Source organism: Panulirus ornatus, chromosome 19, assembly GCF_036320965.1.
Source record: "Panulirus ornatus isolate Po-2019 chromosome 19, ASM3632096v1, whole genome shotgun sequence".
In the NCBI taxonomy this organism is placed as follows: Eukaryota; Metazoa; Arthropoda; class Malacostraca; order Decapoda; family Palinuridae; genus Panulirus; species Panulirus ornatus.
The window spans coordinates 27114235-27141296 of record NC_092242.1 but is presented as its reverse complement, the minus strand read 5'-3'; the positions used below and the strand labels follow the sequence as shown (position 1 = coordinate 27141296).

The 27062-nt window shown below is 42.1% G+C and overlaps 1 protein-coding gene across 3 annotated transcripts in view; it reads left to right on the top strand.

The window, feature by feature from the left end:
• LOC139755471 (arylsulfatase H-like) overlaps positions 1-20255 on the top strand; it is a 47561-nt gene extending 27306 nt beyond the window's left edge. For 2 of the 3 annotated variants that reach the window (XM_071673810.1, XM_071673807.1), the window contains exons 8-12: positions 1980-2155; positions 3994-4178; positions 7020-7149; positions 14181-14370; positions 19580-20255. In XM_071673810.1, the coding sequence (XP_071529911.1) occupies positions 1980-2155; positions 3994-4178; positions 7020-7149; positions 14181-14370; positions 19580-19718 (820 nt within the window). In that variant the 3' untranslated portion in view covers positions 19719-20255. The remainder of the gene's footprint in view (positions 1-1979; positions 2156-3993; positions 4179-7019; positions 7150-14180; positions 14371-19579) is intronic. The other variant, XM_071673809.1, reaches the window with a different exon arrangement.
• Positions 20256-27062: the final 6807 nt, after the last annotated feature.

Sequence of the window (27062 nt, the reverse complement as noted above, 5' to 3'; positions counted from 1 at the left end):
CATACAATTGGTCAACACATCCACGCGAAGGATCACCACAAGAATGGTCACCAGAACCGTACAGGTGATCACCACAACTATACGAATGGTCACCACAACCATACGAGTGGTCAACACAACTACAAGAGTGGTCACCGACAACCATGCGAGTGGTCAACACAACTACAAGAGTGGTCACCACAACCATACGAGTGGTCAACACAACTACAAGAGTGGTCACCACAACCATACGAGTGGTCAACACAACTACACGAATGGTCACCACAACCATGCGAGTGGTCAACACAACTACACGAATGGTCACCACAACCATGCGAGTGGTCAACACAACTACACGAATGGTCACCACAACCATGCGAGTGGTCAACACAACTACACGAATGGTCACCATAACCATACGAGTGGTCAACTACATAAATGGTCACCACAACCATACGAGTGGTCAACTACATAAATGGTCACCACAACCATACGAGTGGTCAACTACATAAATGGTCACCACAACCATACGAGTGGTCAACTACATAAATGGTCACCACAACCATACGAGTGGTCAACACAACTACACGAATGGTCACCACAACCATACGAGTGGTCAACTACATAAATGGTCACCACAACCATACGAGTGGTCAACACAACTACACGAATGGTCACCACAACCATGCGAGTGGTCAACACAACTACACGAATGGTCACCACAACCATGCGAGTGGTCAACACAACTACACGAATGGTCACCACAACCATACAAGTGGTCAACTACATAAATGGTCACCACAACCATACGAGTGGTCAACTACATAAATGGTCACCACAACCATACGAGTGGTCAACACAACTACACGAATGGTCACCACAACCATGCGAGTGGTCAACACAACTACACGAATGGTCACCACAACCATGCGAGTGGTCAACACAACTACACGAATGGTCACCACAACCATGCGAGTGGTCAACACAACTACACGAATGGTCACCACAACCATGTGAGTGGTCAACACAACTACACGAATGGTCACCACAACCATACGAGTGGTCAACTACATAAGTGGTCACCACAACCATACGAGTGGTCAACTACATAAATGGTCACCACAACCATACGAGTGGTCAACGCAACGACACGAATGGTCACCACAAAAACACGCGTGGTCACTGCAACCATATGAGTAGTCAACAAAATCATACGTGTGGTCAACACAACAACACGAGTGGTCACCACAACTGTATGAGTGGTCAACACAATCATATGAATGGTCACCACAACAATACAGGTGGTCACTACAACCATAGAGTGGTCAGCACAAACACATGAAAGGTTGCCACAACAATACAAATGGTCACCACAACCATGCGAGTGTTAAACAGAACCACACAAAGGGTCACCATAACCATACGAGTGATCTCCACAACCAAACAAAAGGTCACCGCAACATGAGTGGTCACCACAACCATATGGTGAGTCGCCACACCATACGTGTGGTCGCCACAACCATGTAGGTGGTTAACACAACACACACAAAGGGTCACCATAACTATATGAATGGTCTCTACAACCATACGAAGGGCCATCACCACCGCAGCAGTGGTCACCACAGCCACAACAGGGGTTGCCACAAGTGTCTTCCAACACTACACAACAAACACCTCAGCAGCGTGTCTGAGGAGCTGTGTACTGCATTAACGGGCAAGTCAGGGACCTGACTCGTTGGTCGGGTAGGCAGTCTGCCTCCACTACCTGACCTGACTCGATGGCCAGGTAGGCAGACTGCCTCCCCTAATAGACCTGACTCGTTGGTCAGGTAGGCAGACTACCTCCACTAACTGACCTGACTCGTTGGCCAGGTAGGGAGACACCCTAAACTAAATAACCTGACTCGTTGGCCAGGTAGGCATGCTCCCTCAACTACCTGACATGACTCGTTGCCAGGTACACAGAGTACCTCGACTAACTAACCTGACTGGTTGGCCAGGTATGGTGACAATGTGGAAGAACTGGACGAGGGCGTAGGGTCCCTGCTGGAGGCGCTGAGGGAACATAATCTGGAGGAGAACACGATCGTGTACTTCACCTCGGATAATGGGGCCCACCTGGAGGCCCTGGATCACGAAGGCCAGCGCATTGGAGGCCACAATGGCCGGTTTAAAGGTGAGGACCACTGGCGTGATGAAGGTGTTGTTGCCTCCTGACTCAGTGAGTGGTGAGCACATAGGACAAACAGTAGATGGTTTACTGGTCCATACCAGGCTGGAGGCTAACCATATTGTCAACTGACTCGCTTATATCTGACACTCCTCTACGTATTAACGTCCACTTGGCAACTTATTCCATTCCTCCTCCACTCCTCCCATACCAACATCTAACTAGTTCTCAATAAACTTGTTTCTTCAATATGAATCTATAATCACAATTTCTCCTCTGGATTAATGTATCTACTGCTATATTCCTGTCCACTTCCATCAATCTCATCTACCTTTTTTGAGAAAATGATTTATATCTATGAATGTTTATCTTCATATGGTCTATATCTGAGCGATAGATTGAGTTTTGTTACTCTTCTTTGTATTTGTACAGTTTTTTCTAAGTTCTGTTATCAAGTTTGGTGACCAGAATTGGACAACATATTCTAAGTGAGTCTGACGTAGTCATATCAATAGACTGGAACACAAATCGAAAATATATATTAAGATCTGTAGGTGCAGTTTTACGGATCGGTAGTAAACACGACAAAACGAAGACATTATGTACTTTGAGATGCTTGACGCAAATGAGGAGAAAAATCTTTACTTTGAATATTAGCGATGAACCACAGGTAGGTGGGTAGCGTGTAGAATGAGGAGACATAGTCGAAATGATTTAGGTATCATCGGCAGGGCAGTCAAGGCTGAGAAACTAACCCTCACACTACAACTTGAAGTCTGTTTTAAGTTTCAATTACTTTTTGGAAAAAATGACCTGAACAGTTTAGAGAGATTGCAACGGCAAGCTTCCAGATTTTACTGAAGCCTCCCAGACTACTTTACCTTATCTGGCTAAAAAGAGATCAGGTTACGAGGTGATCTGATACCGGTGTCCATTTTGATCATGGATCGAGAAAATCTAGATCTCTCAGCAGCTACGTGTCTACGTACCTCGATCACGTCGGTCTGATTTCATCTGCAGTGATAGATTCATGACCGGCGGTGTACGTGTTACTTACATTGATGCAAAGTGCTCTTACTTCAACAAGATTATTGAGCAGAAGTAGTTGAAAGCATCACTATGAATTTTTTATGGTGCTGCTTTCAACGTCTCCTGCTGCGTGTAGAAACAGGCAGATGAAAAAAAGCTTCATGAGCATTTATGCCTAGATGTCTGTTTCTAGTCCCTCCCGACTAGGCTCGTGTTTCTGATTGTTCCACTTCCACAGACAGCCTCTAAAAGTACCCAGTAGACTGTTGGTGTCTGTGATCCTTTATATATGGTGTTCCCTCAGTCATGGTGAGGGGAGAAGATTCTTGGTTTACTGTTGTTCTTATGTAGACGCTTACGTGTCTCTCATGGTGTCTGTGGGCGGGCGGTAAGAGGGGAACATATCTCTTGTTATAACCTTATCCATACTCAAAGGTAGTGACTGTACCACAACTGTGACTGTACCACACCAGTGACTGTACCACAACAGTGACTGTACCACACCAGTAACTGTATCATACCAGTGACTGCACCACACCAGTGACTGTACCACACCAGTGACTGTACCACAACTGTGACTGTACCACAACTGTGACTGTACCACAACTGTTACTGTACCACACCAGTGACTGTACCACACCAGTGACTGTCAGTGACTGTACCACAACTGTGACTGTACCACAACTGTGACTGTACCACAACTGTTACTGTACCACACCAGTGACTGTACCACACCAGTGACTGTACCACACCAGTGACTGTACCACACCAGTGACTGTGCCACAGCAATAACGTCCTTGTCATCACCTGTGCAGGGGGAAAGTTACAAGGGGGTCCTGACGGGGGGATCCGTGTGCCTGGGATCTACCGTTGGGCTGGCCACCTGCCGGAGAACGTCACTGTGGACACGCCCACCTCCCTGATGGACCTCATGCCCACACTCCTGGACCTGGCCGACCTCCCGCCCTTGCACCGCCTCGTGCCACAGGCCGCCCACAAGGTGACTAGTACGTCACTGTCCGGCAGTGACTGGCATCATTGCTTCATTTTCTTCATTATATACACAGTAACCATAACTGTGTGATATACTTCATGATCATTTGTGAAACTGCTTAAATGATCAGTACCATCCTTCCTTATTTCATATATTTTTGAATTATGATTACACACACACACACACACACACACACATAACACACACACCTGCTTTAGGCTAGGGTGTGCGTAGGAAATACACACATAGGATACAGACATGGTACATTATACACAAGGTTGAGAGATAGGGCGACACGTGTGTAGATATCTCTCCCAGTAACACAAAGATAGTAATGATAGATTTTAAGCACACACACACACACACACACACACACACACACACACACACACACACACACACACACACACACACACATCTTTACATGTCACTAGGTACCCACAAAGAAGACAGGTTAGACCATAGTTGGCTATATACTCAAACAAAAGACTTAACATCTCCTCGTATCCCTGGTGACCTCACATCACAACTTAACATCTCCTCGTATCCCTGGTGACCTCACATCACAACTTAACATCTCCTCGTATCCCTGGTGACCTCACATCACAACTCATGCCTTACCTACCTGCTACAATGAAGCCAGTCATGCATCGTATGCCTGACCTGCAGTAAACGTACAGGCTGTATAGGAAATTGCGTTCGATAAGGAATCTATTATTCCCTACAGTGACAGTTCGTAGACATTTATCAATAAAGTACATAAGAACCATAATCTCATTTCATACTATTGTTGTACTTACATCCTTAAGTCGCACTGTAACTCCAACAATAGCCTATAACTCCATCCAACAATAGCCTATAACTCCATCCAACAATAGCCTATAACTCCATCCAACAATAGCCCATAACTCCAACACACAATACTCCATAACTCCAACCAACAATAGCCCATAACTCCATCCAACAATAGCCTATAACTCCATCCAACAATAGCCTATAACTCCATCCAACAATAGCCCATAACTCCAACACACAATACTCCATAACTCCAACCAACAATAGCCCATAACTCCATCCGACAATAGACCATAACTCCATCCAACAATAGACCATAACTCCAACCAACAATAGCCCATAACTCCATCCAACAATAGACCCTAACTCCATCCAACAATAGCCCATAACTCCATCCGACAACAGACCATAACTCCATCCAACAATAGACCATAACCCCATCCAACAATAGCCCATAACTCCATCCAACAATAGCCCATAACTCCATCCAACAATAGCCCATAACTCCATCCAACAATAGCCCATAACTCCATCCAACAATAGCCCATAACTCCATCCAACAATAGACCATAACTCCATCCAACAATAGACCATAACCCCATTCAACAATAGACCATAACCCCATTCAACAATAGCCCATAACTCCATCCAACAATAGCCCATAACTCCATCCAACAATAGACCATAACTCCATCCAACAATAGCCCATAACTCCATCCAACAATAGACCATAACTCCATCCAACAATAGACCATAACCCCATTCAACAATAGACCATAACCCCATTCAACAATAGCCCATAACTCCATCCAACAATAGCCCATAACTCCATCCAACAATAGACCATAACTCCATCCAACAATAGACCATAACTCCATCCAACAATAGACCATAACCCCATTCAACAATAGACCATAACCCCATTCAACAATAGCCCATAACTCCATCCAACAATAGCCCATAACTCCAACACACAATACTCCATAACTCCAACCAACAATAGCCCATAACTCCATCCAACAATAGCCTATAACTCCATCCAACAATAGCCTATAACTCCATCCAACAATAGCCCATAACTCCAACACACAATACTCCATAACTCCAACCAACAATAGCCCATAACTCCATCCAACAATAGACCCTAACTCCATCCAACAATAGCCCATAACTCCATCCGACAATAGACCATAACTCCATCCAACAATAGACCATAACCCCATCCAACAATAGCCCATAACTCCATCCAACAATAGCCCATAACTCCATCCAACAATAGCCCATAACTCCATCCAACAATAGCCCATAACTCCATCCAACAATAGACCATAACTCCATCCAACAATAGACCATAACTCCAACCAACAAAAGCCCATAACTCCATCCAACAATAGACCCTAACTCCATCCAACAATAGCCCATAACTCCATCCGACAATAGACCATAACTCCATCCAACAATAGACCATAACCCCATCCAACAATAGCCCATAACTCCATCCAACAATAGCCCATAACTCCATCCAACAATAGCCCATAACTCCATCCAACAATAGCCCATAACTCCATCCAACAATAGACCATAACTCCATCCAACAATAGACCATAACCCCATTCAACAATAGCACCAAAACGACATCACAAACTAAATCCAAACAACAATCTTCAGTGAAGACAATAGGTAAACATTGAGCCAAGACTACATGTAATCAAATAGTTTACCTTAGAATGTGTATTATAGACGGAAAGTTGGAGGTGTCATAGATCTTACAGTAAGTTTGTCCTTCTGTTACATTAAGTCTGTTTCATTTTATATGAATTCATTGCAGAATATTTTGATGGAAACTTCAACAAGCTGATCTTCTCCCTAATAAGATGGAGATGATGTGGATTTCGAAACTTTTTCCGTGGCTTTTCTTTTGAGTTTTAGTTTGTGTCTCGGTCTGAGTTTCAGTCTTAATTCATGTACTCTATGTCAGAAGTATGACCTGATATTTCTGAAGGTTCCACCAGTACAAAACTGTCAGGAACATTCACTCTGACTTTACCCCAGCAGGAACTGGACGGAGTGAGCATTGCGAGGCTTCTCACTGGTGACACTCCTGACCTTCCTACGGACCAGGAGACCCGCGTCATGTTGCACCACTGTCGGCAGGTCATCCACGCTGTCAGGCTCACAAGAGGTCAGTAGCAACACATGCGAAGGAGAGATACAGATAAGAACTCCCATGTTCTGTCACAGTGACTGTAAGGTAGACTTACCGATAAAAAAAAAGAGATAAGTGGGAGATACTCGGTACTGGGGAGGACCTACTGAATTATGCTAGTATCTCAGAGCGATACCAAACTCGGTAAGACTTCTACGTTATGTGCTGTAGATTCAGATAAATAAAAGCACAGCTAAACAGAATCTAGATAGAACATAATCCACCAGTTGCGTGCTGAAGTGATATATATAAAAGAAAAAACTCAGCTCAACAAACGCAAGTGCAGATGACATATGGTCAACTTAGAATAAATTTGTTCATGGTCGTACTACATCATCTGGACATCATCTAGCCAGAAGACGTAGCCAGACTCCGCGGGCTGTCGTAGTAATGGATACAAACTCGTGGGCAAACGATTTGCCTCGAATGAGGCGAGGTACTTCTTCAACAGAATTGTTAACGGTTCAATCTGCCAAGTAGAATGGTTGAAAGCAGTGCTATAGATACGTTTAAGAACAGACTAGATAAATACCTCGCTTCAAGCCCGAGATTTTCATTATTTGCGTCTCCATATTGAAAATGACAATTTACAAGTTATTCTCTTTATAGAATCTGTATGACTTCTTACTTTTACCACACTAATCTGTGAGTTTTTGATATTTTCCACTATCACATACAGCCTCGAAAGGACCTAATGGTCTCTTGTTGTCTGACTCCCATTATATCATACATGGACTCTTACACTGCACCGTGTGTCGACTTCCACTCTACACCATAAGTTTACTTCTACACTACACAATATGTCGACCCCTACATTCTGTCATATGTTTACATCAATACACCATACGTCAACTATTGCACTATACCATACGTCACCTTCTCCACTGCAACATACGTCACGTCGATATCTTCACTTCATTATAAATCATCGTTTTTTTTTTTTATGTTGAAGGCTCCAGTCACGGACAGAAGTCCACACATCAAGGCCGGGCCTTGATCAGAATATGGAAAGAATTATGAAAAGGAAAAAAGAAAAGACAAGGGAAACTATTTACGAATTTTGGAGGAAGGAAATGACCTGTCTTTTAGAATATGTCAAGTCATAGTTATTAAGGAAGACATGAGAAGGTGGAGAGTTCCAAACCTTCGTCGTGCAGGGAAAGAAGCTGTTATCAAAACGGCCCACTCTTGAGTTACCGATGGCCACACAATAATCATGTGACGAAGCAGCTTGCCGAGTATTGTGTGGTCTTGCTAGTGGTAGGGACACACAAGTGGCCAGCTTTCGGGAGCAAAAACCAAAGTAATACCTATAGAAGAGGGTAAGTAAACCAACACTGTGGTGTAGGGCAAGGGGGGATCAAGTTTGGAAATTAGCCTGGGACAGTTTATATGGCGGATCGCTTTCGACTCAACCCTGTCAAGTAAGGATACAGAGCTAGAACAACCTCATGTGTGAGAGCAGTATTCCACAGAAGCACGAATCCAACCTTTGTATAAAAGGAGTAACTATTCAGAAGAAAAATGTTTCGAAATCTAAAGAAGACAACTAGTTTCTTAGAGGCAGACTTAGCCATTTCCTTAATGTAGGATTTCCAAAACATACCGTATGTTCACCTGATTCCCAGTCACACACGTCTTTCTTTTATTAAAGGAATCCTCACGCAGCTGAGCTGTTCGAGAAATAATAACTCCATTTATTGTAAAATATGAGAAACATAATATGAGTAACAGGAGCTGGCTGCTTGCGTGCCCACACCGCTAGCTAGACCAGGCAATACTCGGCAAGCTGCTGCGTCACATGATCACTGTGTGGCCATCAGCAACTCAAGGATGGGCCGGTTTGACACTTGCTTCTTTATCTACACGTCGAAGCTTTGGAATTCTCTACCCTCTCATGTCCTTCCCAGTAACTATGACCTGGCATATTTCAAAAGACAAGATTTTCACTTTCTCCATAAATCGAAAATACTTTCCCTTTTCTTTACTTTTCCGTTTCACAATTCTCTCTATATCTATATTAAGGTCCGGCCTTGATGTGGACTTTTGTTTGTGAAGAGCGTTCAACATGAAAAGAAAAGCTAAATCTGAGTTATGAATATGGGGGGATAAAATCATTTGAAGGCAACATGAGTATGTAACACAATACTGAACCACTGGCTCAACGCCAACAGCTGGAATGCGCGGGTGGGTATTCTCATAATTTTGATTACACACGTTAATAGGAACAGAGTCTTCATATAGAGTACTTGTGTTTGGCCACTGCCAATATTTCTTGATAACATCAAGTTCAGAATAAAGATAAAGTTGCTGATTCCTGTTCTATGCACTAACGAACAATCTTATATACTAATCGACATAAATTGAGCGAGTTTAGCGTGTGAATTGTCGCCTAGGAGTCGGCCTATGTTGAAGTGAAGCAGTCGACGTATGATGCAGTGTAGGAGTCGACCTGTTGCACGCTTCAAGGACCTTGAGTCCCCAAACTTTGTGTGGCTTAAGGTTTGTCTCCCAACTACCACCCTTTTCCTCTGGATCACCTCTTGCTCTCCTAATTCTACAAATTTTATATTTTTCTTCGACTCTAAACTCTGCCATGACACTGTGACATCCTCTCACCCGCAAGCCGAGATCCTCTACCTCAGGGATTTCAACGTTCACCATAGGGAATGGTTGAATTCCTCCCATGTGGGGAATGGAGGGCTCGAAGCCCTCACATTCTCCATTCGCAATAATTTAGAGTAAATTATGTCTCACTCATCCATATTCCTGACCGGTGTAACCACTCTCCCAATATTCTTGATGTTTTCCACCTCTAGTTCATCTCGCTGTAACAACACAATCTCGCCACCAGTTGGTTCATCTGATCACATTCCCATAAATGTATCTATTCTAACGGCACCTCCCCCTCTAGCAGCCCCTTCTAAGCGTAAATACTGCGCACCTCAACAAAGCTGACTGGGATAACTTACGTGACTTTTTTTGTGACTTTCCTTGGGTAAATTACTGTCATTTCTGTGATGATACTTCTGTCTCCTCCAAAAGCATACCAGAGGTTATTCTTGTGAGAATGGACACATTTATCCCCTCTCCCTCCAAGATTACTTTTTCATCCGATCTATGCTTCATACGTTAGTGCTGTTCTCTGCTGGTTTACATTACTGGAGAGGCATCAGGTTCTCATAAACATCTCTCAAAAGGTTATGCTTCTCACTGAAATATTGATTTTATATTTGAATCCAGTCTTCTTAGTTTACCGTACGAAAATAATCTTCTTTTCCTCAGTTTTACTAATATATGTCCTCGACAATTACCAGTTCTTAGAAAATCTTAAATATGACATTATGCATGACTTCATTAATTGAAAACATGACGAAATCCTAAATATATTAGTATAAATCAAAACGCTCATATAAGTTTCACATCGTTACCAGAAATGATGCAGCTTCTTTGTTGGGGGCGAGACTAACAAAGTGTTAGGTTCGTGTACCAGTGTAAAGTTTGCACTGTCACGACCTGTGCATACTGGAGAGAGAGAGAGAGAGAGAGAGAGAGAGAGAGAGAGAGAGAGAGAGAGAGAGAGAGAGAGAGAGAGAGAGAGAGAGAGAGAGAGAGAGAGAGAGAGAGAGAGAGTAAACTTCATCACAATTGTGACAGACAGACATTGTAGATGGACGTAATCGCTGACGGGCATATGGTGATGAGTGAAAGTGACTAAGGTGTTGCCAGCAGGCTGAGTGCTGAGGTGTGGTCAGCAGACTAAGGTGGGGTCAGAAGACTGAGGTACGGTCAGCAGGCTGAGTGACTGAGGTGCGGTCAGCAGGCTGAGTGATTGAGGTGCGGTCAGCAGGCTGAGTGACTGAGGTGCGGTCAACAGGCTGAGTGACTGAGGTGCGGTCAGCAGGCTGAGTGACTGAGGTACGGTCAGCAGGCTGAGTGACTGAGGTGCGGTCAGCAGGCTGAGTGACTGAGGTGCGGTCAACAGGCTGAGTGACTGAGGTGCGGTCAGCAGGCTGAGTGACTGAGGTGCGGTCAGCAGGCTGAGTGACTGAGGTGCGGTCAGCAGGCTGAGTGACTGAGGTGCGGTCAGCAGGCTGAGTGACTGAGGTGCGGTCAGCAGGCTGAGTGACTGAGGTGCGGTCAGCAGGCTGAGTGACTGAGGTGCGGTCAGCAAGCTGAGTGACTGAGGTGCGGTCAGCAGGCTGAGTGACTGAGGTGCGGTCAACAGGCTGAGTGACTGAGGTGCGGTCAGCAGGCTGAGTGACTGAGGTGCGGTCAGCAGGCTGAGTGACTGAGGTGCGGTCAACAGGTTGAGTGACTGAGGTGCGGTCAGCAGGCTGAGTGACTGAGGTGCGGTCAGCAGGCTGAGTGACTGAGGTGCGGTCAGCAGGCTGAGTGAGTGGGATCTAACCAGCAGGCTGAATGCACAGTGTCGGAAGCTCCTGGGTCTGGATTAGCTGGGACTGAGGTCTGGCCTGGATGCTGAGTCATAGCAGGTGCTGGCAGTCTCCTCCGGATCTCAATAGAGGCTGAGAGTTACTGAGAGAACCAGAATGGTGTGCAGGAGTTACCGAGAGGGACGGAGTGGTGGCTGTGAGTTACTGAGAGGACCAGAGTGTCGCCTGGGAATTACTGAGAGGGACAGAGTGGTGGCTGGGAGTTTCTGAGAGAGACAGGATAGACAGGAGCTGCTGAGAGAGAGAGAGAGAGAGAGAGAGAGAGAGAGAGAGAGAGAGAGAGAGAGAGAGAGAGAGAGAGAGAGAGAGAGAGAGAGAGAGAGAGAGAGAGAGAGAGAGAGAGAGCGGTGAATTGAAGCTATGAGGGAGCCAGAGGGGTAGGTGCGAGTTCCTGAGGACTGTAATTCTTTTTTTTCCTTCTTTTCATACAGACCTTTCCATGGTTTACCCCAGACGCTTCGTATGTCCTGGTTCAATCCATTGACAGCACGTCGACCCCAGTATATCACATCGTTCCAGTTCACTCTATTCATCGCACGCTTCTCACCCTTCTGCATGTTCAGGCCCCGATCGCTCAAAATCTTTTTCACTCCATCCTTTCAACTCCAGTTTGGTCTCCCTCTTCTCCTTGTTCCCTCCACCTTTGAGACAGATATCCTCTTTGTCAACCTTTCCTCGCTCATTCTCTCCGTATGTCCAAGCCATTTCAACATACCCTCTTCTACTCCCTCAACCACGCTCTTTTTATTTTCCATACGTTTCTCTTACCCCTGCATTGCTAACTCGATCAAACCACCTCACACCACATATTGTCCTCAAACATTTCTTTTCCAACACATCCACCCTCCTCCGTACAACCTTATCAATAGCCCATGCCTCGCAACCATACAATATTGTTGGAACTATTTTTTCTTCAAACACGCCCATATTTACTCTCCGAGGTAACGTTCTCTCTTTCTACACATTTTTCGTCGTTCCCAGAACATTCGCCCCCTCCCCCACCTTATGACTCACTTCCGCATCCATGGTTCCATTCGTTGCCAAGTCCGCTCTCAGATATCTAAAACACTTCACTTCCTCAAGTATTTCCCCATTCAAACTTTCATCCCAACTAACTTTTCCCACAACCCTAATGAACCTAATAACCTTGCTCTTATTCACATTTACTCTCAACTTTCTCCCTTCACATACTCTTCCAACCTCAGTCATCAACTTCTGCAGTTTTTCACTCGAATCAGCCACCAGTGCTGTATCATCGGCGAACAACAAGTGACTCATTTCCCTGACCCTTTCATCCCCAACAGACTGCATACTCGCCCCTCTCTCCAAGACTCTTGCATTTACTCCCCTCAGCACCCAATCCACAAACAATTTAAACAACTATGGTGACACCACACACCCCTGCTGCAGACCGATCATCGCTGGGAACCATTCACTCTCCTCTCTTCCAGCTCGTACATACACCTTACACCCCTGATAAAAACTTCCCACCGCTTCTAGCAGCTTAGCTCTCCCATCATGTATTCTTAATACCTCTCACAAATCATCTCTATCAACCCTGCTATATGCCTTCTCCAGATCCGTAGATGCCACATACATATCCATCTGTTTTCTAAGTATTTCTCAGACATTCTTCATAGCAAATACCTGATCCACACATACTCTACCACTTCTAAAACCACACTGCTCCTCACCAATCTGATGCTCTGTACATGCCTTCGTTTTCTCTGTCAATATTCTCCCATACAACTTGCCAGGTATACTCAAAAGACTTATACCTCTGTAGTTTGGACATTACCTTTATTCCCCTTGCCATTAAACAGTGACACTATACATGCATTCTTCCAGTCCTTAGGCACTTCACCATGATCCATCCATACATACAGTGAATAACCTTACCAACCTATCAACAACTCACTCACCCCATTTCTTAATAAATTCAACTGCAATACCACTACTCCCGCCGCCTTGTCACTTTCATCTTCCGCACGGCTTTCACCATCTCTTCTCCCTTCACGAAATCCTTCGCCATGACTCTTTCACTTCGCACACCTTCCCGACCATAACACCCTACATCTGCCGCTCTATCATCAAACGCATTTAGCAATCTTTCAAAATACTTCATCACTACTTATAATATCTTCCCCCTTTACCCCCTCACCGATGTTCCCATTAGTTCTCGTCTTTCATACACTATTGACCTCCTTCCAAAACGTCATTTTATCCTCCCTAAAGTTTAATGATACTCTCATCTCAACTCTCATTTGCCCTTTTTTTTTTTCAACCCCTATATCATCCCCTTGACCTCCTGCTACTTTCTCTTATACATCTCCCAATCATTTGCACACTTTCCTTGTAAGTATCGCCCAAACGCCTCTCTTTTCTCTTTTACTAGCAACTTTACTTCTTTATCCCATCACCCACAAGCCTTTCTAATCTGCCACCTCCCACCTTTTGCATGCCACATGCATCTCATACATACATGATCACTCCTATGTGGGAGCCGTAAGGATCGAGAACTAATTACGTGCTTCTCCCTACCGTCGGCAGGTCAACACATATACAAGATGTACCTGAAGAAACAGCAATGGTTCCCGGGCAGCACACAGTGTGGTTGGGGAGCCCTGACAGGTTGTGACTGTGCCAGGAACATTGATGATCTCTCTCACCAGCCAGAGCTGTATGACCTCACTCGTGACCCCTACGAGGACCATAGCCCTATCAGCCCCGACACAGATGAGTGAGTCTAAAGATGAGAAAAATATATACGCATGATAATGTAAAAAGTGCTTGCAACTACGTGTTGTTCCATTTACTTCCAGACTATGTCATTATTCAGTAACATGAAATTTATGTAATATGAATCCACGAGCCTCTTTACAAGTCTGAACAAAATTACTTGAAATTGATTTATTTTTTTCTTCCGATTTTTTCTTTTTGGTTCATGTGCTCACAACATGAAATTAAAATTTCCTTCACTGAGGCCGGAGTCGTGGCATCTCGCCAACACAAAGAAATGTGTTGTTTTTCCGGTTGGTCTGCAGTTTCAGTAGTAGTTCACTTTGTGGTTGATGGAACACCACAGTAAGAATTCACGTGCTGTTGGGCGGGGTGAGCGTGGCCGCCAGTAAACACTGACAAAAAATCAGCTGACGGGAAATTGTTGCCCCCAACAGATCTTCCTATGGTGCTCCCTGAGGGATGAGGCAGACTGCAAGATATATCAAAAATATGAACCACCTGGAAAAACAATATAATTGTTTGCGTTCCTGAGATTACAGTCAGCATACTTTGAGTGTGTGTGTGTGACTATTGTGTTAGTCCCATGTCGTGAGTGTATGATCTGAAATCATGGGAAACATCAGAAGCAACTCTTTTTTTGCTTACAGTAACTTTTCGTTAATTGATAAATTAATAAAGTGACGGAGGAGGAAGGTCGGAAAAACCGCTTATCACGGTGGAAAATTCGTGCGTTTATATCAACCTACTTTAATGTAGATGAGCACTTCCACGGTCTCAAGATAAATGGAACACCTTGTGTAAGTACACGAAGATCATACATAGTGATATACATTACTGCTAACTCCATATATGAAATAAATATTGTCATATATAGTCTGCTTACCTGCGACCTTCATGAATAAGGTGTTGTTGCTGACGGATTGGGCCCTCCCTCAGAGAAACTGTGTACACACATTTGACTCACAACTTAGCATTTACACATACTCTAAGTATCTTAGTATCTACAAGTGTATCTTTCTATCTTAGTATCTACTGAGATATCTTTCTGTATCAATATCTACAGGGATATCCCTGTCTTTGTATCTACTAGGATATCTCTCTATCTTAGTATCTACAAAGGTACCTTATTCCACTGTCTCACACTTTACATGAAAATTTTTTTATCTTAGTATCTACAGGAATATTTCTCTATCTTAGCATCTACAGGGATATACCTATTTTAGTCTCACAGTGATATCTTTCTGTCTTGGTGTCTACAAGGACATCCTTCTATCTTCGTGTCTACAGTGATATCCTTCTATCTTAGTGTCTACAGTGACATCCTTCTATCTTAGTGTCTACGGGGATATCCTTCTATCTTCGTGTCTACAGTGACATCCTTCTATATCAGTGTCTACAGGGATATCCTTCTATCTTCGTGTCTACAGTGATGTCCTTCTATCTTAGTGTCTACAGGGATATCCTTCTATCTTAGTGTCTACAGTGATATCCTTCTATCTTAGTGTCTACAGTGATATCTTTCTATCTTAGTGTCTACAGGGATATCATTCTGTCTTGGTGTCTACAAGGATATCCTTCTATCTTCGTGTCTACAGTGATATCCTTCTATCTTAGTGTCTACAGGGATATCCTTCTATCTTAGTGTCTACAGGGATATCCTTCTATCTTAGTGTCTACAGAGATATCCTTCTATCTTAGTGTCTACAGTGATATCCTTCTATCTTAGTGTCTACAGGGATATACTTCTATCTTAGTGTCTACAGTGATATACTTCTATTTTAATGTCTACAGGGATATCCTTCTATCTTAGTGTCTACAGGGATATCCTTCTATCTTAGTGTCTACAGGGATATCTTTCTATCTTAGTGTCTACAGTGATATCCTTCTATCTTAGTGTCTACAGGGATATCCTTCTATCTTAGCGTCTACAGAGATATCCTTCTATCTTAGTGTCTACAGTGATATCCTTCTATCTTAGTGTCTACAGGGATATCTTTCTATCTTAGTGTCTACAGTGATATACTTCTATTTTAATGTTTACTGTGATATCCTTCTATCATAGTGTCTACAGTGATATCCTTCTATCTTAGTTACTACTGTGATATCATTCTATCTTAGTGTCTACAGTGATATCCTTCTATCTTAGTGTCTACAGGGATATCCTTCTATCTTAATGTCTACAGTGAAATCCTTCTATCTTAGTGTCTACAGTGATATCCTTCTATCTTAGTGTCTACAGGGATATCCTTCTATCTTAGTGTCTACAGTGATATCCTTCTATCTTAGTGTCTACAGGGATATCCTTCTATCTTAGTGTCTACAGTGATATCCTTCTATCTTAGTGTCTACAGTGATATCCTTCTATCTTAATGTCTACAGTGATATCCTTCTATCTTAGTGTCTACAGTGATATCCTTCTATCTTAGTGTCTACAGGGATATCCTTCTATCTTAGTGTCTACAGTGATATCCTTCTATCTTAGTGTCTACAGTGATATCCTTCTATCTTAGTGTCTACAGGGATATCCTTCTATCTTAGTGTCTACAGGGATATCCTTCTATCTTAGTGTCTACAGTGATATCCTTCTATCTTAGTGTCTACAGTGATATCCTTCTATCTTAGTGTCTACAGTGATATCCTTCTATCTTAGTGTCTACAGGGATATCCTTCTATCTTAGTGTCTACAGGGATATCCTTCTATCTTAGTGTCTACAGTGATATCCTTCTATCTTAGTGTCTACAGTGATATCCTTCTATCTTAGTGTCTACAGTGATATCCTTCTATCTTAGTGTCTACAGGGATATCCTTCTATCTTAGTGTCTACAGGGATATCCTTCTATCTTAGTGTCTACAGTGATATCCTTCTATCTTAGTGTCTACAGTGATATCCTTCTATCTTAGTGTCTACAGTGATATCCTTCTATCTTAGTGTCTACAGTGATATCCTTCTATCTTAGTGTCTACAGGGATATCCTTCTATCTTAGTGTCTACAGTGATATCCTTCTATCTTAGTGTCTACAGTGATATCCTTCTATCTTAGTGTCTACAGTGATATCCTTCTATCTTAGTGTCTACAGTGATATCCTTCTATCTTAGTGTCTACAGGGATATCCTTCTATCTTAGTGTCTACAGTGATATCCTTCTATCTTAGTGTCTACAGTGATATCCTTCTATCTTAGTGTCTACAGTGATATCCTTCTATCTTAGTGTCTACAGTGATATCCTTCTATCTTAGTGTCTACAGTGATATCCTTCTATCTTAGTGTCTACAGTGAAATCCTTCTATCTTAGTGTCTACAGTGATATCCTTCTATCTTAGTGTCTACAGGGATATCCTTCTATCTTAGTGTCTACAGGAATATCCTTCTATCTTAGTGTCTACAGTGATATCCTTCTATCTTAGTGTCTACAGTGATATCCTTCTATCTTAGTGTCTACAGTGATATCCTTCTATCTTAGTGTCTACAGTGATATCCTTCTATCTTAGTGTCTACAGGGATATCCTTCTATCTTAGTGCCTACAGTGATATCCTTCTATCTTAGTGTCTACAGTGATATCCTTCTATCTTAGTGTCTACAGTGATATCCTTCTATCTTCGTATTAACAGTGATATCCTTCTATCTTAGTGTTTACAGGGATATCCTTCTATCTTAGTGTCTACAGGGATATCCTTCTCTCTTAGTATCTACAGTGATATCCTTCTATCTTAGTGTCTACAGTGAAATCCTTCTATCTTAGTGTCTACAGTGATATCCTTCTATCTTAGTGTCTACAGTGATATCTTTCTATCTTAGTGTCTATAGTGATATCCTTCTATCTTAGTGTGTACTTTGATATCCTTCTATCTTAGTGTGTACAGTGATATCCTTCTATCTTAGTGTGTACAGTGATATCCTTCTATCTTAGTGTGTACGGTGATATCCTTCTATCTTAGTGTCTACAGTGATATCCTTCTATCTTAGTGTCTACAGTGATATCCTTCTATCTTAGTGTGTACAGGATATCCTTCTATCTTAGTGTCTACAGTGATATCCTTCTATCTTAGTGTCTACAGGGATATCCTTCTATCTTAGTGTCGACAGTGATATCCTTCTATTTTAGTGTCTACAGCGATATCCTTCTATCTTAGTGTCTACAGTGATATGCTTCTATTTTAGTGTCTACAGGGATATCCTATCTTTCGGCAACTCACTATCAACAATATTGTATAACCAACTGGTACATAATTTTGTGATAATAGTGCACCAAGTTACATTACGAGTCAAGGACTGTATTACTGTACTCAGTACAGGGTGTAGTCATCAGGAAGAGTAGTAGTCTGTGTACTGTAATGTGTGTAGTGGGGTGTGTATTGTACTGTGTGTTGTGGAAGTGTATTGTACTGTGTGTAGTGGGGAGTGTATTATACTGTGTGCAGTGGGGAATGTATTGTACTGTGTGAACTAGAGAGTGTATTGTACTGAGTGTTATAGAGAGTGTATTGTACTGTGTGAACTAGAGTGTGTATTGTGCTGAGTGTAATGGGAGTGTATTGTAATGTGTGTGATGGGGAGTACATTGTAATGTGTGTCGTGGAGAGTGTATTGTAAATTGTGTAGTGGGGAGTGTATTGTAATGTGTGTAGTGGGGAGTGCATTGTACTGTGTGTAGTAGGGAGTGTATTGTACTGTGTACAGTGGAAAGTGTACCATGATGTGTGTGGTGAAAAGTGTACCATGATGTGTGTAGTGGGGAGCGTACTGTATAGTGTGTACTAGTGTCTTGTACTGTGTGCAGTGGAGAGTGTAGCATAATGTTTGTAGTGGGGATTGTACTACCATGTGTGTGGTAGGGCGTACCATGATGTGTATAATGGGAGTGAACCACCATTTGTGTGGTAGGGAGTGTACCATGATGTGTGTAGCGGGGAGGTAACACCATTTGTCTGGAAGGGAGTGTACAATGCCATGATGTGTGTAGTGGGGAGTGTACCACCTTATGTGTGGTAGGGAGTGTACCATGATGTGTGTAGTGGGGAGTGTACCACCTTATGTGTGGTAGGGAGTGTACCATGATGTGTGTAGTGGGAAGTGTACCACCATTAGTGTGGTAGGGAGTGTACCATGATGTGTGTAGTGGGAAGTGTAGTATAATATGTGTAGGGAGATATGTACCATGATGGTTGTGGAGTGAGCGTACTGGCACTGAGGGGAGTATTTTGCAGGTACCAAGATGTGGTTGGTTTCCTGCAGCAGTACGTGAGAGAGTGGTCAGCCAAGGTCACCTACCCGCCCTCACTGCTCAACAACGGATCCTTGGCCGCATGGCTCCCCTGGCGACAACCAGTATGTCTCACCTGCTAAGTTGCCTCATCTTGTGGCATCACCTACTGAGCCGTTCATCCGGTGACCTGTGCACGATGGAGGTGCCTTCCTCTCATCACCTTAGCCTTGCATCCCTGGTGAGGTGGTTACCTGACGTACCACCTACATAACCCTGTAGCATCTGTACGTTGGCCAGACGTTACACCTGCTCACCTACAGTCTAGGTTAAGTCTTCCTCTGTGAACTGAAACGACGCCCGCTGAGTTGTACAGCTGGTAATCTCTTCTATCTACTTTTACCTCAGCTAACCCGGACACCTGGTACTCTGAATCTGGCACCAGTTAGTGTACCTGGTAACCTGTTTATCCACCAGTTAACACCAACCAAACCCGAGTGAGGCGTCAATTTAGATAATACATGGTCACTTCCCTAAACACGATGCTTTGGTGAATGATAATTCTGATGATTTTGTAAAAGTATGTAAGTTGGCACACTCTGTTATAAGAAAGGTTTCAATATGAAGAAATTCTGGGAAAAAAGGGATACTCAGGGTATATATATATATATATATATATATATATATATATATATATATATATATATATATATATATATATATATATATATATATATATATATATATATATATATATATATATATATATATATATATATATATATATATATATATATATATATATATATATATATATATATATATATATATATATATATATATATATTCATATGGATGAGAATAAGTTTGCTGACCACATCTAAAGGTATTGCTCATCAACATTTACGGCCTACCTGTCTTAGTTTCTTACCAACAGCACAAAAAATTTACTTTATATTGAAATGAAATTTTCCAGTCCTGAAATATAAACAATGAAGTAATCAGACATTTCAATAGTCTATCCCTTTTGTTTACTAATAAGTTAATTCATTAAAAAGTAATGAAATATAGTTTTTATTTCTTTTTTAGAAACGATAGAGTAGTCTGTTCTCTGAGTACACACATTAAATTTGTAATTTAAGTATAGTTCTCCTATGTATGTATATATATATATATATATATATATATATATATATATATATATATATATATATATATATATATATATATATATATATATATAAGAGAAAGGTGCAAGAGGTGAAAAAGAGGGCAAATGAGAGTTGGGATGAGAGAGTATCGTTAAATTTTAGGGAGAATAAAAAGATGTTCTGGAAGGAGGTAAATAAAGTGCGTAAGACAAGGGAGCAAATGGGAACTTCAGTGAAGGGCGCTAATGGGGAGGTGATGGCAAGTAGTGGTGATGTGATAAGGAGATGGAGTGAGTATTTTGAAGGTTTGTTGAATGTGTTTGATGATAGAGTGGTAGATATAGTGTGTTTTGGTCGAGGTGGTGTGCAAAGTGAGAGGGATAGGGAAAATGATTTGGTAAACAGAGAAGAGGTAGTAAAAGCTTTGTGGAAGATGAAAGCCGGCAAGGCAGCAGGTTTGGATGGTATTGCAGGGGAATTTATTAAAAAAGGGGGTGACTGTATTGTTGACTGCTTGGTAAGGTTATTTAATGTATGTATGACTCATGGTGAGGTGCCTGAGGATTGGCGGAATGCGTGCATAGTACCATTGTACAAAGGCAAAGGGGATAAGAGTGAGTGCTCAAATTACAGAGGTATAAGTTTGTTGAGTATTCCTGGGAAATTATATGGGAGGGTATTGATTGAGAGGGTGAAGGCATGTACAGAGCATCAGATTGGGGAAGAGCAGAGTGGTTTCAGAAGTGGTAGAGGATGTGTGGATCAGGTGTTTGCTTTGAAGAATGTATGTGAGAAATACTTAGAAAGCAAATGGATTTGTATGTAGCATTTATGGATCTAGAGAAGGCATATGATAGAGTTGATAGAGATGCTGTGTGGAAGGTATTAAGAATATATGGTGTGGGAAGCGAGTTGTTAGAAGCAGTGAAAAGTTTTAATCGAGGATGTAAGGCATGTGTACGTGTAGGAAGAGAGGAAAGTGATTGGTTCTCAGTGAATGTAGGTTTGCGGCAGGGGTGTGTGATGTCTCCATGGTTGTTAAATCTGTTTATGGATGGGGTTGTTAGGGAGGTGAATGCAAGAGTTTTGGAAAGAGGGGCAAGTATGAAGTCTGTTGGGGATGAGAGAGCTTGGGGAGTGAGTCAGTTGTTGTTCGCTGATGATACAGCGCTGGTGGCTGATTCATGTGAGAAACTGCAGAAGCTGGTGACTGAGTTTGGTAAAGTGTGTGAAAGAAGAAAGTTAAGAGTAAATGTGAATAAGAGCAAGGTTATTAGGTACAGTAGGGTTGAGGGTCAAGTCAATTGGGAGGTAAGTTTGAATGGAGAAAAACTGGAGGAGGTAAAGTGTTTTAGATATGTGGGAGAGGATCTGTCAGCGGATGGAACCATGGAAGCGGAAGTGAATCATAGGGTGGGGAAGGGGGGCGAAAATCCTGGGAGCCTTGAAGAATGTGTGGAAGTCGAGAACATTATCTCGGAAAGCAAAAATGGGTATGTTTGAAGGAATAGTGGTTCCAAGAATGTTGTATGGTTGCGAGGCGTGGGCTATGGATAGAGTTGTGCGCAGGAGGATGGATGTGCTGGAAATGAGATGTTTGAGGACAATGTGTGGTGTGAGGTGGTTTGATCGAGTAAGTAATGTAAGGGTGAGAGAGATGTGTGGAAATAAAAAGAGCGTGGTTGAGAGAGCAGAAGAGGGTGTTTTGAAATGGTTTGGGCACATGGAGAGAATGAGTGAGGAAATATTGACCAAGAGGATATATGTGTCGGAGTTGGAGGGAATGAGGAGAAGTGGGAGACCAAATTGGAGGTGGAAAGATGGAGTGAAAAAGATTTTGAGTGATCGGGGCCTGAACATGCAGGAGGGTGAAAGGCGGGCAAGGAATAGAGTGAACTGGATCGATGTGGTATACCGGGGTTGACGTGCTGTCAGTGGATTGAATCAGGGCATGTGAAGAGTCTGGGGTAAACCATGGAAAGTTGTGTGGGGCCTGGATGTGGAAAGGGAGCTGTGGTTTCGGGCATTATTGCATGACAGCTAGAGACTGAGTGTGAACGAATGTGGCCTTTGTTGTCTTTTCCTAGCGCTACCTCGCACACATGAGGGGGGAGGGGGATGGTATTCCCTGTGTGGCGAGGTGGCGATGGGAATGAATAAAGGCAGACTGTGAATTGTGTGCATGGGTATGAATGTATGTGTCTGTGTGTGTATATATATATGTGTACATTGAGATGTATAGCTATGTATATTTGCGTGTGTGGACGTGTATGTATATACATGTGTATGAGGGTGGGTTGGGCCATTTCTTTCGTCCGTTTCCTTGCGCTAGCTCGCAAACGCGGGAGACAGCGACAAAGCAAAATAATAATAATAATGATGATAATATATATAAATGTATATATATATATATATATATATATATATATATATGTATATATATATATATATATATATATATATATATATATATATATATATATGTATATATATATATATATATATATATATATATATATATATATATATATATATATATATATATATATATATATATATATATATGATTTTTTTTTTCAAACTATTGGCCATTTCCCGCGTTAGCAAGGTAGCATTAAGAACAGAGGACTGGGCCTTTGAGGGAATATCCTCACCTGGCCCCCATCTCTTTTCCTTCTTTTGGAAAATTAAAAAAAAAATAGAGGGGAGGATTTCCAGCCCCCTGCTCCCTCCCCTTTAAGTCGCCTCCTACGACACGCAGGGAATACGTGGGAAGTATTCTTTCTCCCCTATCCCCAGGATATATATATATATATATATATATATATATATATATATATATATATATATATATATATATATATATATCATTATTTTGCTTTGTCGCTGTCTCCTGCTTTAGCGAGGTAGCGCAAGGAAACAGACGAAAGAAGGGCCCAACCAACCCACATACACATGTATATACATACACGTCCACGCACGAAAAATATACATACCTATACATCTTAACGTATACATATATATACACACACAGACATATATATATATATATATATATATATATATATATATATATATATATATATATATATATATATATATATATATTTTTTTTTTTTTTTTTTGCCGCTGTCTCTCGCGTTTGCGAGGTAGCGCAAGGAAACAGACGAAAGAAATGGCCCAACCCACCCCCATACACATGCCTTGATTCAATCCACTGACAGCACGTCAACCCCGGTATACCACATCGCTCCAATTCACTCTATTCCTTGCCCTCCTTTCACCCTCCTGCATGTTCAGGCCCCGATCACACAAAATCTTTTTCACTCCATCTTTCCACCTCCAATTTGGTCTCCCTCTTCTCCTCGTTCCCTCCACCTCCGACACATATATCCTCTTGGTCAATCTTTCCTCACTCATTCTCTCCATGTGCCCAAACCACTTCAAAACACCCTCTTCTGCTCTCTCAATCACGCTCTTTTTATTTCCACACATCTCTCTCACCCTTACATTACTTACTCGATCAAACCACCTCACACCACACATTGTCCTCAAACATCTCATTTCCAGCACATCCATCCTCCTGCGCACAACTCTATCCATAGCCCACGCCTCGCAACCATACAACATTCTTGGAACCACTATTCCTTCAAACATACCCATTTTTGCTTTCCGAGATAATGTTCTCGACTTCCACACATTCTTCAAGGCTCCCAGGATTTTCGCCCCCCTTCCCCACCCTATGATTCACTTCCGCTTCCATGGTTCCATCCGCTGACAGATCCACTCCCACATATCTAAAACACTTTACCTCCTCCAGTTTTTCTCCATTCAAACTCACCTCCCAATTGACTTGACCCTCAACCCTACTCTGCCTAATAACCTTGCTCTTATTCACATTTACTCTTAACTTTCTTCTTCCACACACTTTACCAAACTCAGTCACCAGCTTCTGCAGTTTCTCACATGAATCAGCCACCAGCGCTGTATCATCAGCGAACAACAACTGACTCACTTCCCAAGTTCTCTCATCCCCAACAGACTTCATACTTGCCCCTCTTTCCAAAACTCTTGCATTTACCTCCCTAACAACCCCATCCATAAACAAATTAAACAACCATGGAGACATCACACACCCCTGCCGCAAACCTACATTCACTGAGAACCAATCACTTTCCTCTCTTCCTACACGTACACATGCCTTACATCCTCGATAAAAACTTTTCACTGCTTTTAACAACTTTCCTCCCACACCATATATTCTTAATACCTTCCACAGAGCATCTCTATCAACTCTATCATATGCCTTCTCCAGATCCATAAATGCTACATACAAATCCATTTGCTTTTCTAAGTATTTCTCACATACATTCTTCAAAGCAAACACCTGATCCACACATCCTCTACCACTTCTGAAACCACACTGCTCTTCCCCAATCTGATGCTCTGTACATGCCTTCACCCTCAATCAATACCCTCCCATATAATTTACCAGGAATACTCAACAATATATATATATATATATATATATATATATATATATATATATATATATATATATATATATATATATATATATATATATATATATATATATATATATATATATATATATATATATACATATGAAAAATGTAAGAAACAATTTAGAAAACTGAAACTTCTAGCTTGAAATGAATGAAAAAAATGAATGTCACATAATGGTTCAACCTCTGGCTATGGAAAAAAGGAAATGTATAATTTATTTACACAAACGTCAATATCAGTTCTCATCAATTTAACCCCTGTATCAATAGGCTTCAATGTCTAAGCTACATTTTTCTCCAATTTCACTATTTTCCTTCACATTTTCAATTGTGTCTGAAGGTTCTACTTCAAGAGCCAGCGGAAGGAATCAGGTGTGCTGTAGGCACAGTATGTATGTGTGTATGTGTGTGTGCGTTTATATGTGCGTATGTATGTGTATGTGTGTGTATGTGTATATGTATATATATATGTATATTATCCCTGGGGATAGGGGTGAAAGAATACTTCCCACGTATTCCTCGCGTGTCGTAGAAAGCGACTAGAGGGGACGGGAGCGGGGGGGCCAGAAATCCTCCCCTCCTTGTATTAACTTTCTAAAAATGGGAAACAGAAGAAGGAGTCACGCGGGGAGTGCTCATCCTCCTCGAAGGCTCAGAGTGGGGTGCCTAAATGTATGTGGATGTAACCAAGATGTGAAAAAAGGAGAGATAGGTAGTATGTTTGAGGAAAGGAACCTGGATGTTTTGGCTCTGAGTGAAACGAAGCTCAAGGGTAAAGGGGAAGAGTGGTTTGGGAATGTCTGGGGAGTAAAGTCAGGGGTTAGTGAGAGGACAAGAGCAAGGGAAGGAGTAGCAATACTCCTGAAACAGGAGTTGTGGGAGTATGTGATAGAGTGTAAGAAAGTAAATTCTCGATTAATATGGGTAAAACTGAAAGTTGATGGAGAGAGGTGGGTGATTATTGGTGCTTATGCATCTGGGCATGAGAAGAAAGATCAAGAGAGGCAAGTGTTTTGGGAGCAGCTGAATGAGTGTGTTAGTGGTTTTGATGCACGAGACCGGGTTATAGTGATGGGTGATTTGAATGCAAAGGTGAGTAATGTGGCAGTTGAGGGAATAATTGGTATACATGGGGTGTTCAGTGTTGTAAATGGAAATGGTGAAGAGCTTGTAGATTTATGTGCTGAAAAAGGACTGGTGATTGGGAATACCTGGTTTAAAAAGCGAGATATACATAAGTATACTTATGTAAGTAGGAGAGATGGCCAGAGAGCGTTATTGGATTACGTGTTAATTGACAGGCGTGCGAAAGAGAGACTTTTGGATGTTAATGTGCTGAGAGGTGCAACTGGAGGGATGTCTGATCATTATCTTGTGGAGGCTAAGGTGAAGATTTGTAAGGGTTTTCAGAAAAGAAGAGTGAATGTTGGGGTGAAGAGGGTGGTGAAAGTAAGTGAGCTTGAGAAGGAGACCTGTGTGAGGAAGTACCAGGAGAGACTGAGTACAGAATGGAAAAAGGTGAGAACAATGGAAGTAAGGGGTGTGGGGGAGGAATGGGATGTATTTAGGGAATCAGTGATGGATTGCGCAAAAGATGCTTGTGGCATGAGAAGAGTGGGAGGTGGGTTGATTAGAAAGGGTAGTGAGTGGTGGGATGAAGAAGTAAGAGTATCAGTGAAAGAGAAGAGAGAGGCATTTGGACGATTTTTGCAGGGAAAAAATGCAATTGAGTGGGAGATGTATAAAAGAAAGAGACAGGAGGTCAAGAGAAAAGTGCAAGAGGTGAAAAAAAGGGCAAATGAGAGTTGGG